The sequence below is a fragment of the Coffea arabica genome, chromosome 1c (genome assembly GCF_036785885.1).
Source record: "Coffea arabica cultivar ET-39 chromosome 1c, Coffea Arabica ET-39 HiFi, whole genome shotgun sequence".
NCBI classification, from domain to species: domain Eukaryota; kingdom Viridiplantae; phylum Streptophyta; class Magnoliopsida; order Gentianales; family Rubiaceae; genus Coffea; species Coffea arabica.
In genome coordinates, this window is record NC_092310.1 from 39,290,239 (window position 1) to 39,305,802 (window position 15,564).

The 15,564-nt window shown below is 37.4% G+C and overlaps 1 protein-coding gene across 1 annotated transcript; it reads left to right on the forward strand.

Annotated features, from left to right (window-relative positions):
- Positions 1-8,593: 8,593 nt before the first annotated feature.
- LOC140014097 (uncharacterized) lies at positions 8,594-10,005 on the forward strand. Its single transcript, XM_072064505.1, has 2 exons — positions 8,594-9,011; positions 9,099-10,005. Exons 1-2 carry the CDS (start codon positions 8,958-8,960, stop codon positions 9,885-9,887), a joined length of 843 nt encoding a protein of 280 aa, XP_071920606.1. The 5' UTR covers positions 8,594-8,957; the 3' UTR covers positions 9,888-10,005.
- The last annotated feature ends 5,559 nt before the right edge of the window (positions 10,006-15,564 follow it).

Below are 15,564 nucleotides of genomic sequence, written 5' to 3' on the forward strand. Positions count from 1 at the left end.
TACGCTCAAGGACTAGGTAGACATACTTGCAACTTGAGTAAGGATTAAGAGCGATTACCACTTGAACTATCTAGGATATTGGCGTCTTCTTTTATCGAGATATATCAGTGAGGATTTGGCCGAACTTGTACCCTTGAGAAATAAAATCATGACTACCAGGAGTATGTTTTCCTTGTACTTTCGACTCAAATGGCATTTCCAAATATAAATGTTACAAAGTTATATAGTTTGAAAAGCGAGCGAGTGTTTCACGAATACTCTCCAAGTGAATTTCCATTTCTTGATTCTTATTGAACGAAACGTCTACGTTTCGAACCTTAGTCGATTTTTAAAGTTCTGAAACAAAGTTTTATCGCAGATTTGAACTCCGAACCCGGAGTATAACCCAGACGTGATTACTAGGGGCACTTCATTTTGGTGAGTGCTTCCAAATACCTGATTGAACTGGACACTTGTTTCCAATACTTGATCAATATGATTAAATGATGTATGATTGGTTTGATCGGGCAAAAGTGTACTTGATCGCACTTGCCCTTACTTGATATATACTTGTTTATTATTGAAACTGATTTGATATACTTGTTTATGATGTGCGCACTTCCTGGAATTCCAGAAACCCTGAGGCAAGTTACTTGAGTCGAGCCGGCAAGGGCTTGGTCGATTGGGTAACAAACTCTGGGTCTCTTGATTGTCGAGTGGAGTGATATCTTCTCGACTAATCGGTATACTCGAGTATTACCACCCGTGTTTATTGAGGATTTTGGGCCCAGTAGGGGGTTTGAATTGTGGACGGAGAGTAGTGTAAGTGGTGTTCTACTGGATTGGTTACTTACTTGAAAGTTGACGGAGTGTCAACTATTACGTGATCAAACTCCTGGTGTTGCAATGGAAATTTGGCTCTGAGAGCCCTCCGTATCCTTATACTTTGGAATGAATATTGCTTATTGGATTATTGTTTCTTCTGAAAAACTTTTACACTTGCTTATTTTGAGATTGCTACTTGACGTGTTATTGCTCACTTGTATGAACTCTTCATGCTCATTACTTTGCTATATCGAAAGCTTGTACTTATAAATAATGGTCAATTTGCTATTTGGAACATCACTGGGCTTTTAGCTCATTCCATGCCATTTGTTATTGAGAAAATGTGATTTTTGGATTGGAATCGAAAATGTGAGAAGTTGTACCAACCTTGTGACTCCAAGTAAACGCTTGACTAAGTAATTGAAAAACATTTTGCTCTAAGTCTTGAACGGTACAATTTTAGCATAGTACGACTAAACATAGTGTCTAATATTATATATATATTTTTTTTGACTTAAAAACTTGGGCAACATGACTTTTAACCCTTAAGTTAGACTAGCCTTATTTATTTGGGAAAAATAACTCTCCAAGACTTAAAACCTTAGTTTGTTTCAATTTCCTTCCTTCTTTATAAATCGTTTAAGGCTAGTTGTAACTAAGGAAAAGTTTTAAAGGGTGAGTCTTGATCACCTTAGCTATATGTATAGAAACTCGCTCGGCAAGAGAGACATTATTTTCTTTTAGCAAAACAGCTTTAGCAACGTTTGTATAAGAAACCTTATCTTGAAGCCTTAGCAATAAATTTTGCAAGCACCACCACTCAAAAGAACTTTTTCTCAAGGTATACTCTTAGCCTCGATATTAAATAGCTTGCCGACTTATTTTAAGAAAATAATAATAGTATTTTCTTTAAGAAAAGTATTCCAAGGAAAAACTAAAGGAAACAATTCTTCTACTTTCGTCAAGATTCAACCTATGGAGATTCTTGATTTTTCTAAGGGAAAGTGAACTAGTAGTATATTAGATATACCTCTATATCTATAAGCTTAAAGACTGAGTAGAAACTTATAGTTTCAAAATTTGGTTTTTAGGATACTGCGAGGACGCGGAATTCGATTCCCAACTTGATATCTAAACTTCACTCTGGGGGAGTGTCCCTGCTTGTTCTATGCTTAACCGTTTAAAGTGCTTTCTTGACTTGATATGTGATAATTTGAAAAATTGGTTTCTGATCCATCGAAGTGAGCTGTGTGTACTTTATCGCACTAGCCGTTCGAGTGGTGACTTCTGCAAAAACATTTTTCTCCTGAATCGATAAATCTAAAATGTAGTTGCGTCGTTGGGTGAATCCCTCGACTTCTGTATCCAACTACCATAAATCTAAAATGTAGTTGCGTCGTTGGGTAAATCCCTCGGCTTCTGTATCCAACTACCATGACGGGTATATCTCGAGTATACTATGTCCTTAGTCGGTGAGCGGGCCCGGGACAGGGGTATGAAAGGTGACGGGTTAGGATCAAAATGAGTGAATGTACATGGTCTCTAAGTAGTGAGAGTTGACGGAGGGTCAACTACGATGAATGGTGTTCAAGCGAGGAAAATGGCTCCTGAGAGCCCCTGTATCCTACCTTGTGCTGTTATACGCTTTCCTAACTGTTTAAATTTGCTGAGTTATTATCCGCTGTTTGATATTACGTGATTGCATGTTTTGGGGCACCACTGAGCTTTAGCTCACCCCACGTTTATTGTTTTCCTTAACAGGTTCTGGAAACTGAAAGCTGGACACTTACTTATGTTTTTCTTTTGGATTGTATTTGAATATTATGACTTATTCTGTGGGCTGTAATGTGTTATCTGGGATAATGTATTTTTCCTTTTTGGATTGCCACTTGAAGCTGGAAAATGTGTAAACCCTAATTCGATTACTTGGTTTGTAAGTTTGTAATAGAGATTTATGGATTTTATCTATCCGGTTTGTTACGACTTATTTCTTTGATACGTAGCATGTAGGACGTTTAAGGGCCTCGACTGGTTATTTTTATCACTGCTATCTCTGAAGTTAATGTGGCTTTAAGGATGATCTTATTCGGGGAAAATTGTTTTGTAATATATTAGGTTATTCTTCGAAAGGTTCGGGTTAGATTGCTCGCATGAGTCTTGGCGAGAGTTGGGCAGACGGCCCGCCAACCCTTTGGTTCGCCTCAGGGGGAAGTGGGGTCGCCACAGTCCGGTTCTGAAAACACTGCAATTTTCAACTCTCACAGTTTTGCCCTGCTGCGTCCGGCGCACCTGCCCTTCCAACGGTTTGAATGGGTCGCGTCATTTCGTCTTTGATCTCAGCCGTCTCTTTCAAAAATTATATGTGTTTTTTTTTTCAAAAAAAATATTTTTCAATTAAACAATTTTTTTAAGTGTTTTTTTTCAGACTTTTAAAGTTAGTTAATTAAAACCTTCAAATCTTACGAGGGAGGGAGAAAAGGAATAGGAAAGGCTTGACGGTCAGAACCTAGGAAGGAAAAGTTTTTGTTCTTAGCTCCGCATAGTTGATGCTATGTTACTAAAACATGAAAGAATATGAATTGATAGTTTTGGTAGAAAAATTTTAAAATATTTTTTTAATACATTTTTCAAACGTCATTGTATTTCACATATATTACATTATTACATTATAATTTTCTACAAAAAAAAATAAACTTAAAAAGATGGCAATCCAAATGAGACTGAAATCAATTTTTATGTGTATGACTTCTTAAAACGAAATTCCTAAAGTATATATATATATATAGGCTAAGAGTTTATGTCTGATAAAAGAGGGTGCAATTCGACAATCTTTCAGATTTTTTTATAGCCGTCCAATTGAAAATTTGAAACTGAGTTATCTATATAAGATAAACATAAAAGAAAAGATTTAAGCACTATTTAAATTGTAAACTGAACCAGAGTCAATAGATTAAGACCCGTTAAGAATTTGGTGTGGTCTGCCTTTTGGTGGACAGTTTTACTGCCATTAATCCATCACTTGTTTATCCCTCTTTACATTTCAGTTTCTGCGTGAAACTTGTAATTAACCTTCTAATACCAAATCAATATGTGTGTAGACTGTACACATTGAATATTATTTGAGATAATTTTTATTAAAAAATACTATAATATATTTTTTATATAATGTATGTAATATAAAAATAATTAAAAATATATGTATCATACGAGCAAATAAATTTACGTAAATAATTTATTATCCAGACACAGTAGTCTTTACCGTACGCCTGGAAATTGGAATGGGAGGGGACGAAAAGAAAAAGCTTTGACACAGTGACATGCAATGGCTCCTCACATCTTTTCTTCTGTGGATGAACGAAAAAATCCATTTGCGTTTCGATTGACAAGGTACCAGCTATCCGACATAGACGGGTTATTCTTGCTTCGAACACAAGCATTTCCATAACTATTGATGATGTCTCTTCGGGGACATCCGATAACTATTTGATGGTGGGGTTTTGATGGTTTCTCTGCCTAATTTTCTAGATACAAAATGATACGAAAGTGATTCTTGTAACGGGTGTTAATTTGGCTCGGCACTCGTAAGCATATTTAAATTACACTTAATTTATCATGTAATTTCACACATTCACATTTATTATTACTGTATTTAGACCATTTTTTTTTCAAATTAATTTTAATTTTGTAAAAATATAACATCTGAAATCTCTCTTAACGAGTGCTCCTACGTTCATATAAAATAATAATTAATGTCTTTTGGTATGATAGTTTTGTTACCAGTACCTAATATTGCATTTCAAGATTCTTAAAAAGGATCTACATGTTTGATGTTACTCTTCATCCTAGTTAAGATTGAGGTCCTGAAACTTTTTAATCAACCAAGATTCAAGGTTCTACAAAATAGTGGTGGAAAAAAATGGCATTGCATTTGTATAATCTTCCGTGTTCTGGGTGCTCCAATGATCCTTTCCATTAGCAACTAATTTTTTTTTTTTGAAAAAAGATTACAATTCAAACAAACCCAATTGTTTGACAAAATTTCTCAACTGCTTTGTAATTCCAAGAATTCTCAAGACCAACATAGAGTTTAAAGGCGAGAATCACAACTCTGACAGTAAAGGATTATATTAATTAGTGCGTTTGGATTGTTGAATTATCTCAAATAATATTTCACTTCCATCATAAACATATTTTTTCAATATACTTTTTTTTAATATTTTCAACTGCCTTTTTATCTCATATACATCACATCACAAAAGTGTTACGGTAATTATTCCAAATAATACTCTATCCAAACACTTAAACTCGGACCGGAGAGTGAATCGAAAAATTCATCCGATTCACGGTTCGACCGGTTCAATTCCAGTTCAAAGGCTTAACAAATTTTTATTCATTTTAGTATTAAAAATATTGAATAAAACTAAAATATTTATCTTGGAGACTAAAGATTTAATAAGTACCGGTTGAACCTCTCAATTTTTATCAGTTTTACTAGTTCAATCGACTCTTGACCAAGTTTGACTGATTCAATTGATTTTTTAGATTATTAATTGAATTGGATTGGAGGCATAGACAGTTCGTGATTCGATCAATCGGTCTGGTCTGATTTTCGAAACACTGCTGCAATAAAGAAACTAAATGCAGCCTAAGGGCTTATCGAATGACAAGTAAAACATCTGACCGAGTTAACCGTACATCAAAGAGTACTGAAGAAAAAAAAAAGATTTCATCCCAATTTGCACGTTATACATGCACTTAAGATTATTAAGAAAACACTGAGGATTACAACTATCAAAGCAAGCTAGGTTGAGTTGCTAACTTTACCAAGAACATAAAGCATGCCGTGAACATTATTAATATATAGTTGCAAAATCTTTTATCTTGAAATTACTGATGCACATGCTGTATTAAATAGCCAAATTGTTCAGATAGACCAATAATTCACAATGAGCAGAATAACAGGTCGTCAACCTAGGAAGTAGTAAACTAAAAGTCGTTTTTAAATAATTAACTCAATACCATGAGTTAATTGGACACACACACACTATATCTTAAATAAGTAAATAATTAGTGTCGAGGGAGAGGATAATTAGTAGGTAGAGAGAGTGAATAACTTTTTCTACAAGAGTGAGTATGGAAGAACATTCCAATCATAGAGAAATGCTTTTTAATTTTCCATGAAAGAAGACTTCACCCCTCGAATGGGTCTTTTCTGTGCCAAATTTTGGTGGGAATATTTGGTGTTTCCCAGCAACCTTTTCTGACAATCGCGTACATACTTAAGTTGACTGAAAGGTGAAAAAAAGGTTTTAAAAAATGGTTTTGAAAATGAAGTGAGGAGAAAAAGATAGAACTTGAAAAGGGCAGGCTGCATTTTGAAGGGTTTGTATGCTATTCACTTCCACCTTCAACTTTATGTTGGGAAAAGCACATGGAGACATCAGTACACGAGTCAAATATAGCCATTCGGTGATGTTACACATTAGACTATCATTACAAATCAATTTCCCTTGTATTGAGTTGATGTGTAGAATGTTTCCCTTTGTAGCCAAATTAGAGATTTTTCGGTTTGAGTTACAAATTAGTAGTGATTCATATATTGAAGAAGTATTAACGCGCTTGTGGTGTTAAAAATCATCTCAAAATGACTATAAGATTTGACAAAGCAATTCTCGAATCATTTTGGGGATATAATACTCATTTCTTCAATCACATATATATATATATATAATTGACGAGTATATCTAACGAGTGCACATCAGACACTTGTTACGATGTATTCTAGTGTAAAATTTTTAAGCGCTTGGCAAGTGTCATTTCCGTTCAACTGGGAAATGGGAATCATAGCATGCAAAAGGTACCAAACAAGTGTAGCAGATTTTTTTTTTTTTTTTCGCAACGGTAGATGTCCTATAACCTAATCTAACCTAATTTAGGGGGAAGGGATAAGGGGAGATGGTCAACTAAAACCAATCACATATTATGGCAAATTTGAGGGAGGCAGGGGTTAAACCCCTGATTCCAGCATCACTAAAGAGGGTGATAACCACTGGACCAAATTGACAGTGGCAAACAAGTGTAGCAGATTGCTTATGTTAAACTTGGAACTCTCAGTCAGTACTGTTGCAGAAATTCTAAAGCACAGTCGAGTCCAAGACACAACATGACGGTATAACCACCTCCACATAATTAATTAATCAAAGCAGTTTAATTGACGGGACATTTTTTTAAGCCAAAAACAAAAAAAAGTTAGCTCGAATTTCTAGGCAAAAAGCAAAAGATACCCACCTAATTCCTCACTTAACTTTTTAAGAACGAATTTTATACATTTTCTTTCTGGTAGAAAAGGATGTGTCTGTGTACCTCATATTGGCGGTATAATACTCGTCTGGTCTACAAAGTCTATAATGATATTCTGAGGAGGACCGAGCAGACTGCTCATCTCATCTTCATATAATTGCATTGTACTATTCTAAAACAATTGCAAAATTTTTCTCCCTTGTTTTTTTGTCGGCAATAAGAATAAAATTGGAAAGTATAATGCACTGCAGTACCCAATCAATGCTCTTCTTTTATCCAAGAAAATGAAGAAGAAAGAACAGTCAAAGGTGGTTGTTTGTCTGTTTGTTTGGATGGAGTATTATTTGAAATAATTACTGTAACACCTTTTGTAATATGACGTATGTTAGATAAAAAAGTATGGTTGAAAATATAAAAATATGAGTTGAAAAATATATTTATGATACAAGCGAAATATTATTTAGGATTTACCGTCTGGTAAAAACGACAGCAGTGCAGTGGACTAGACATTTTCTACTGACTCGTAGAAGTTAAATTTGGAATTTTGGTAGTCAAGTGGAATAATACTAGTAAGGTAATAGATATGTATGTAGAACCAAGTAAAACTTGGATCCATTCAAATCACTAGAATGTTTGTTAGAGCAGCATCATTTGCTGTTGTGGATCAATCGATAATTATATATGCTGTTGTGGGTTCCGCTTCAGCTAATGTCAAGATTAACTCTCTTTTTAAGTGCAATTTAAGTAACAAAGAAGTTAAAAGAACGAGAGAGGGAGTCAGATAGAAATTGGAGTGACAAAGAGGTAGAAAGTGTTCCATAGCCCTCAAGGAATGCTCCAACCCTAGTAATGCATATCCACTTCAGTTATCTTTCTTCCGCGAGCAATTGATTACTAATCAATTTCCTTGATCTTTCTCGATTTGTCATAACCGAAAAAGATGTGTGCTCAGCTCATTTGAGGGGAAATTAGCATACAACTATCAAAGACATAAACTAATAACAATTCTAGTTTCATCTTTTGAGTTAATAAATGACTAGAATGGCAAGTATAATGACATGGGAAAGGAACAAAACCAACTACCATCAGCCAACCAAAAATGCATTAAACTTTGCAGAAACCTAGCCAAATGAATTTAAATGTCGTATGCCAAAGTATCCCTTTTATTTTCTTTTACGTGTAGAGCATAAACATATATAGTTTTGTCTATCTTAAGCAGTCGAGATATTTCTAATTCGATTCTCAAGTTCTTAAATTTTTTTGTTTAAAATATGCATATACAGACACAGTCGGGGTAGGAGGATAGAATTGTCGTGTGATTGGTGCAAGACGATCAAGAGGCTGTCTTTACCCCCGCATTTGGCGCTGATGTGTAATTCTCAGTTCTCCCGTAGATGGACGGATAGATACTCTACTCCCACTAGTACGTACTATATCTATATGTGCTGCGTCGAGCCATCTGACTGACTGACTTGTTGAGTGTACAAAACAAATACCACTAAAAAACCCAGTCAGATCAAAATATCAAATGTGTTTCTTGGCCTTTGGGTCTCCTCCAACCCCGTAGGCTGCTCTTGGCCTTTTCTACATTTTTTCTCCCACTCCACAGTCTATACACCCACTCTTTTGGAGGGCGGGGGAGGAAAATGTAACACGAACAAATGTGCAAGTAGCATGCAATTGACTACAGTACAACAAACAAGTCCTTATAAAATGACCACAATTATCACTCCTATTATTAATTACACGTTCCTCTTTTAGGCCTCCTCCACCCGACTCCCCTTGTCTTTCTCCCTTCCAAGGCTTCGACTTTATCCATCATCAATTTAACTTGCTACAACTGCAGCAGCACTATGGAAAGCCAGAGGGGTCCTCTTCTGAATTGGCCTTACTTCTACCAAGGAAAGGTTAGGCATTATGTATATCTTCAATCCATTCATTTGATCTGATGAGAATTGTAATGTGTACTAAAGATGTTTGTTTGGCTGAAACAGGGCATGGATGAACTGAGGCAATCACTTCTGCTGACTACTATGGAGCTGGAGAACACGAGGCTAAAAGCACAAGAGGAGCTCAAAATGAGAGATGATCAGCTATTTCAGCTCAAAGATTTGCTCAGCAGAACCATCAAAGAAAGGGATGAAGCACAAGAACAATGCCAAAGACTCGTGCTTGATAAGCTACTGCTCCAGCAGCAGCAGCTGATGCTTCAGCGCCAGAATCAGCAATCAGCACCCCTCTCTGGAATTTCAAGCATCGAAGATGAGCCCAGAAGAGGAGGAGGAGGAATGGACTCCAACAACGGCTTTTCTTCCTCCGACTACGAAGAAAGCATTGTTTCATCGCCAATTATTGAGCAAAATCCGCCGCAAGAATTGACTCATCAGCTTCAAGTTCAACCACAACATCCCACAGCAGAATTAGACCCAACATTGCCTATTTTGACAGACAGGCCATTGCCTGAAAAAGGGCAGTTCTTGCAAGCTGTTATGAAAGCTGGGCCGTTGCTTCAGACACTTCTTTTAGCTGGCCCTCTCCCACAGAGGCGCCACCCCCCACCACCACTCGACTCCTACCAGATTCCACCGCCACCGGTGGTCGTTCCACCGCCACCTACACCTCCAACACTATCGGGTCACTCCCTAAATCAAGATTCTTTACTCACCATTGCTGCCTACAATAGTAACATTAACAACTGTGGCAGAATGAACAGGAAAAGGGGTTACTTTGAGGGCTCTGATTCTTCAACTGAAGCCAAGTATCAAAGGCTCGTTCTTCAATGACTAGTAGTGCCGTTAATCTACTTCCACCCCATAAAGCAGAGTGATACAAGTAGTTCTTTTCTTAGAGGAGGCTTGGAGTACGATTTTGGAACCTGGGGTCAACTGATCATATACTAGCATTGTGACGACCCCACCTCCCCCTAAGGCGAACCAGAGGGATCGGCGGGCCGCCTACCCGGCTCTCGCCGAGACTCAGTCGCTCACTACAGTCCTCAAACAAATAATAATATAAATCTCAAATATATATCAAATTCTCCACAAATATACATCCAAGTTTCCAATAATTCCATGTCACAAATGCAGCGGAAACTAATTCCCAACTATACATCAAATGATTCCAAATCCAAAACTGTACAAGATATAGGCCATCCATTCACGTGAATAAGTACAACAAGTCCTGCCTTCGCCTTGAGCCCTGTGGAGGGGAATAAAATATTTTTGGGGTGAGCTAGAAGCTCAGCGAGTAACCATTAAAATCAGTAATCAAATCGGTTTCACAACAGTTCATTTCAATGATGTCATATAGCAATGATGTCATAAATCAAATGATAAATCCGGAAATAACTACAACATTTGCAAAACAGTAAATATGGATTATCAATAATTCAAGGAACATTTACAATGGAAAGCGATAGTAACATTCATGAAAGGATACATTCATTCTCCTGACATTTCCTCGCTCATTTGGTCATTCATTTCATTTCATTCACCCCGTTTCTGGCTTTTGGCCAGGCTCCACCAACCTACATAGGTAATACTCGAGTATACCAAACGTTCACCCAAGTTCCTAATCGCCTGACCGAGTCCGCTTCTGGCTCAAAACGACCGGTAACAAGGGGCAATGGCCAGTTCAGCCCAAAAGGCTTACATTCATGCGCAAGTAACATTTCAATCGAAAATTTCACATTTATCGAGGTCGAGTGCGATAAAGTACACACTCGCCTCGAAAACTCGTTTTGGAAATCATTATAAGCGCTTAACACGTTATCAACCAAAATACAAGTCATGAAGTCAAGAAATATAGCAAACAAGGCACACTCACATGCCAGCACGCATGATATGCAAGAAAACATTTCAAAAGTAACTTTGGAAACAGTTCAAAAGTAAATAATGTAAGAAACGGTTCATAAATAACTTTAGAAGTAGTTTGAGGTCACTCACCTCCACGGCTCAGAAACCATCCATCATGTATCATTGCCTTGCTCAAATCCAAGTCTTAGATCACAAACTTGATGCAAACAAGTCCCTTCAAAGTTCGGACAGCACTTCCCCTGAATTTGCTAACTTTTCCAGCCATCATGGCTTCATTATTTCCTCAGCCAGTCCCAAAGGTACACACACAACAACAAGTTCATCCAATAGCCATTCAGCAAGCTCCAAGAAGTACAAAGACAAGTCAAGCTAGGGAAAAAAAATCCGGAAATGAAACTTAAGCTCAAAACCAGAAAAACAGTTTTGACGTCATTTTGCGGTAATGGTACCAAAGGCGCTACGATTGTCGGATGAAGGTGCAAGACCCACGGTTTCGAAGCTAAGAGATAGGGCTACAACAATGTAGAAGGCCACTCAGTCCAAATCCTAGCACAACTAGGTCAAAAATGCAGAATACCACAACCTGAACCGTAATTGCAGGTTTGCAAATCACTCAATGCTGTAATTAGTCCAACTCAGTCTATACAAGTCCAAATGCATTGATTCCAAGGGAATATGATAGCTAAGACATTCAGCTACATTTCATCAGAAGACACCAACATCCAAATCCAAAGCAATTCCAGTCAAAATGGCCAATTACAAGTGCAGTTTTCGCATTCTGATCAACCCAGAACAGCAACAGTAAAATCGACATATCTCATTCTACACTAATCCAAATGACCTGAAATTTTGCAGGCACTTCAAACTCATCAATACCTACAACTTTCATGTTTTAAGCAAAGTCCAATTCGGCCTCTAACCCTATGATCCAAAACCGGACAGAATTAGGGGTTATAAAACCCTAACTTTCCACAATTCAATCCAAACCCAAAATTGGTTGCAATTATCACTAATTCACACCTACTAGAGTCTTTCCCCCTCATTATCAACCATCATAGATGACCACAACATCACATTCATATTAAACCAGAAAATTCCTCAAAAATATAAAAACTTCACCAAATCAACTCAAACCAAGAAATAAATCACATAATCCATCACTTTAGCTTCCACTAGGCACCAATTAACCATCATTAAGTATAGGAGGGAGTTCATATACCACTTACCAAGTAAACAAGAGAGAGGGAGTTGTAGGACACCTTAGCTCTCCAAGAAAACTTCACTAATCAACTTACTAGCACCTAATGGAAGGATAATATGGAGTAGAAACTAATTTAGGTAAGTGGTTTGGATGATTTGTGCTAGTTGGGAGCTTGAAATTTGAAGAAATCCTCTTCCTTCTTGAGCTTAAGAGAGCCGGCCATGGAGGAGTAAAAATGAGTGAATTTTGAGCAATTTTTAAGATATTTAACCAATTTGGTCAAAAGTCAAAAACCATGAATAGTTGTCATAAGCCATACCCAATGAAATGGTGACACTTGTCACCTCAATTAATGCATTCCTATCCTTTCTTTTCTCTCTCACATCAATCATTTCACACACTCTACTTATCTCTTAACACCCGATAAATTTTACACAGTATCCGAAACTTAACCTTATTGACCGAATTTTTCTGAACTTTTCGCACTAGTGGGTCCCACGTCCATTATTTATCCTTAATTTTCTAAAAACTCACCAAGGCTAGAAAAATTATCTAAAAACTATAATTACTCATAAAAATTCCTCAGGAAAAATTTCCTAAGCCAGGATATGCAGAAAACATGCTATTAAAGGAAATAAAACCCTCGAAAAAGATTAGGGTTTTTACGGGTTCTCACACTCGTACTTTTCGGGGCGTCACAATCTCCCCTCCTTAAAAGAATGTCGTCCTCGACATTCCCTCTTGTACTAATCAAGTCAAGTCATCCCGCAAGAATCACTAATATTTCAAACCAAACCCACAGTCCGGCATCCTAAACTTCAAGCCTAGGATACACTACCGAGATCTGAATCCTAAGCTCTGATACCAATTGTGACGACCCCACCTCCCCCTAAGGCGAACCAGAGGGTTCGGCGGGCCGCCTGCCCGGCTCTCGCCGGGACTCAGTCGCTCACTACAGTTCTCAAACAAATAATAATATAAATCTCAAATATACATCAAATTCTCCACAAATATACATCCAAGTCTCCAATAATTCCGTGTCACAAATGCAGCGGAAACTAATTCCCAACTATACATCAAATGATTCCAAATCCAAAACTGTACAAGATATAGGCCATCCATTCACGTGAATAAGCACAACAAGTCCTGCCTTCGCCTTGAGCCCTGTGGAGGGGAATAAAATATTTTTGGGGTGAGCTAGAAGCTCAGCGAGTAACCATTAAAATCAGTAATCAAATCGGTTTCACAACAGTTCATTTCAATGATGTCATATAGCAATGATGTCATAAATCAAATGATAAATCCGGAAATAACTACAACATTTGCAAAACAGTAAATATGGATTATCAATAATTCAAGGAACATTTACAATGGAAAGCGATAGTAACATTCATGAAAGGATACATTCATTCTCCTGACATTTCCTCGCTCATTTGGTCATTCATTTCATTTCATTCACCCCGTCCCTGGCTTTTGGCCAGACTCCACCAACCTACATAGGTAATACTCGAGTATACCAAACGTTCACCCAAGTTCCTAATCGCCTGACCGAGTCCGCTTCTGGCTCAAAACGACCGGTAACAAGGGGCAATGGCCAGTTCAGCCCAAAAGGCTTACATTCATGCGCAAGTAACATTTCAATCGAAAATTTCACATTTATCGAGGTCGAGTGCGATAAAGTACACACTCGCCTCGAAAACTCGTTTTGGAAATCATTATAAGCGCTTAACACGTTATCAACCAAAATACAAGTCATGAAGTCAAGAAATATAGCAAACAAGGCACACTCACATGCCAGCACGCATGATATGTAAGAAAACATTTCAAAAGTAACTTTGGAAGCAGTTCAAAAGTAAATAATGTAAGAAACGGTTCATAAATAACTTTAGAAGTAGTTTGAGGTCACTCACCTCCACGGCTCAGAAACCATCCATCATGTATCATTGCCTTGCTCAAATCCAAGTCTTAGATCACAAACTTGATGCAAACAAGTCCCTTCAAAGTTCGGACAGCACTTCCCCTGAATTTGCTAACTTTTTCAGCCATCATGGCTTCATTATTTCCTCAGCCAGTCCCAAAGGTACACACACAACAACAAGTTCATCCAATAGCCATTCAGCAAGCTCCAAGAAGTACAAAGACAAGTCAAGCTAGGGAAAAAAAATCCGGAAATGAAACTTAAGCTCAAAACCAGAAAAACAGTTTTGACGTCATTTTGCGGTAATGGTACCAAAGGCGCTACGATTGTCGGATGAAGGTGCAAGACCCACGGTTTCGAAGCTAAGAGATAGGGCTACAACAATGTAGAAGGCCACTCAGTCCAAATCCTAGCACAACTAGGTCAAAAATGCAGAATACCACAACCTGAACCGTAATTGCAGGTTTGCAAATCACTCAATGCTGTAATTAGTCCAACTCAGTCTATACAAGTCCAAATGCATTGATTCCAAGGGAATATGATAGCTAAGACATTCAGCTACATTTCATCAGAAGACACCAACATCCAAATCCAAAGCAATTCCAGTCAAAATGGCCAATTACAAGTGCAGTTTTCGCATTCTGATCAACCCAGAACAGCAACAGTAAAATCGACATATCTCATTCTACACTAATCCAAATGACCTGAAATTTTGCAGGCACTTCAAACTCATCAATACCTACAACTTTCATGTTTTAAGCAAAGTCCAATTCGGCCTCTAACCCTATGATCCAAAACCGGACAGAATTAGGGGTTATAAAACCCTAACTTTCCACAATTCAATCCAAACCCAAAATTGGTTGCAATTATCACTAATTCACACCTACTAGAGTCTTTCCCCCTCATTATCAACCATCATAGATGACCACAACATCACATTCATATTAAACCAGAAAATTCCTCAAAAATATAAAAACTTCACCAAATCAACTCAAACCAAGAAATAAATCACATAATCCATCACTTTAGCTTCCACTAGGCACCAATTAACCATCATTAAGTATAGGAGGGAGTTCATATACCACTTACCAAGTAAACAAGAGAGAGGGAGTTGTAGGACACCTTAGCTCTCCAAGAAAACTTCACTAATCAACTTACTAGCACCTAATGGAAGGATAATATGGAGTAGAAACTAATTTAGGTAAGTGGTTTGGATGATTTGTGCTAGTTGGGAGCTTGAAATTTGAAGAAATCCTCTTCCTTCTTGAGCTTAAGAGAGCCGGCCATGGAGGAGTAAAAATGAGTGAATTTTGAGCAATTTTTAAGATATTTAACCAATTTGGTCAAAAGTCAAAAACCATGAATAGTTGTCATAAGCCATACCCAATGAAATGGTGACACTTGTCACCTCAATTAATGCATTCCTATCCTTTCTTTTCTCTCTCACATCAATCATTTCACACACTCTACTTATCTCTTAACACCCGATAAATTTTACACAGTATCCGAAACTTAACCTTATTGAC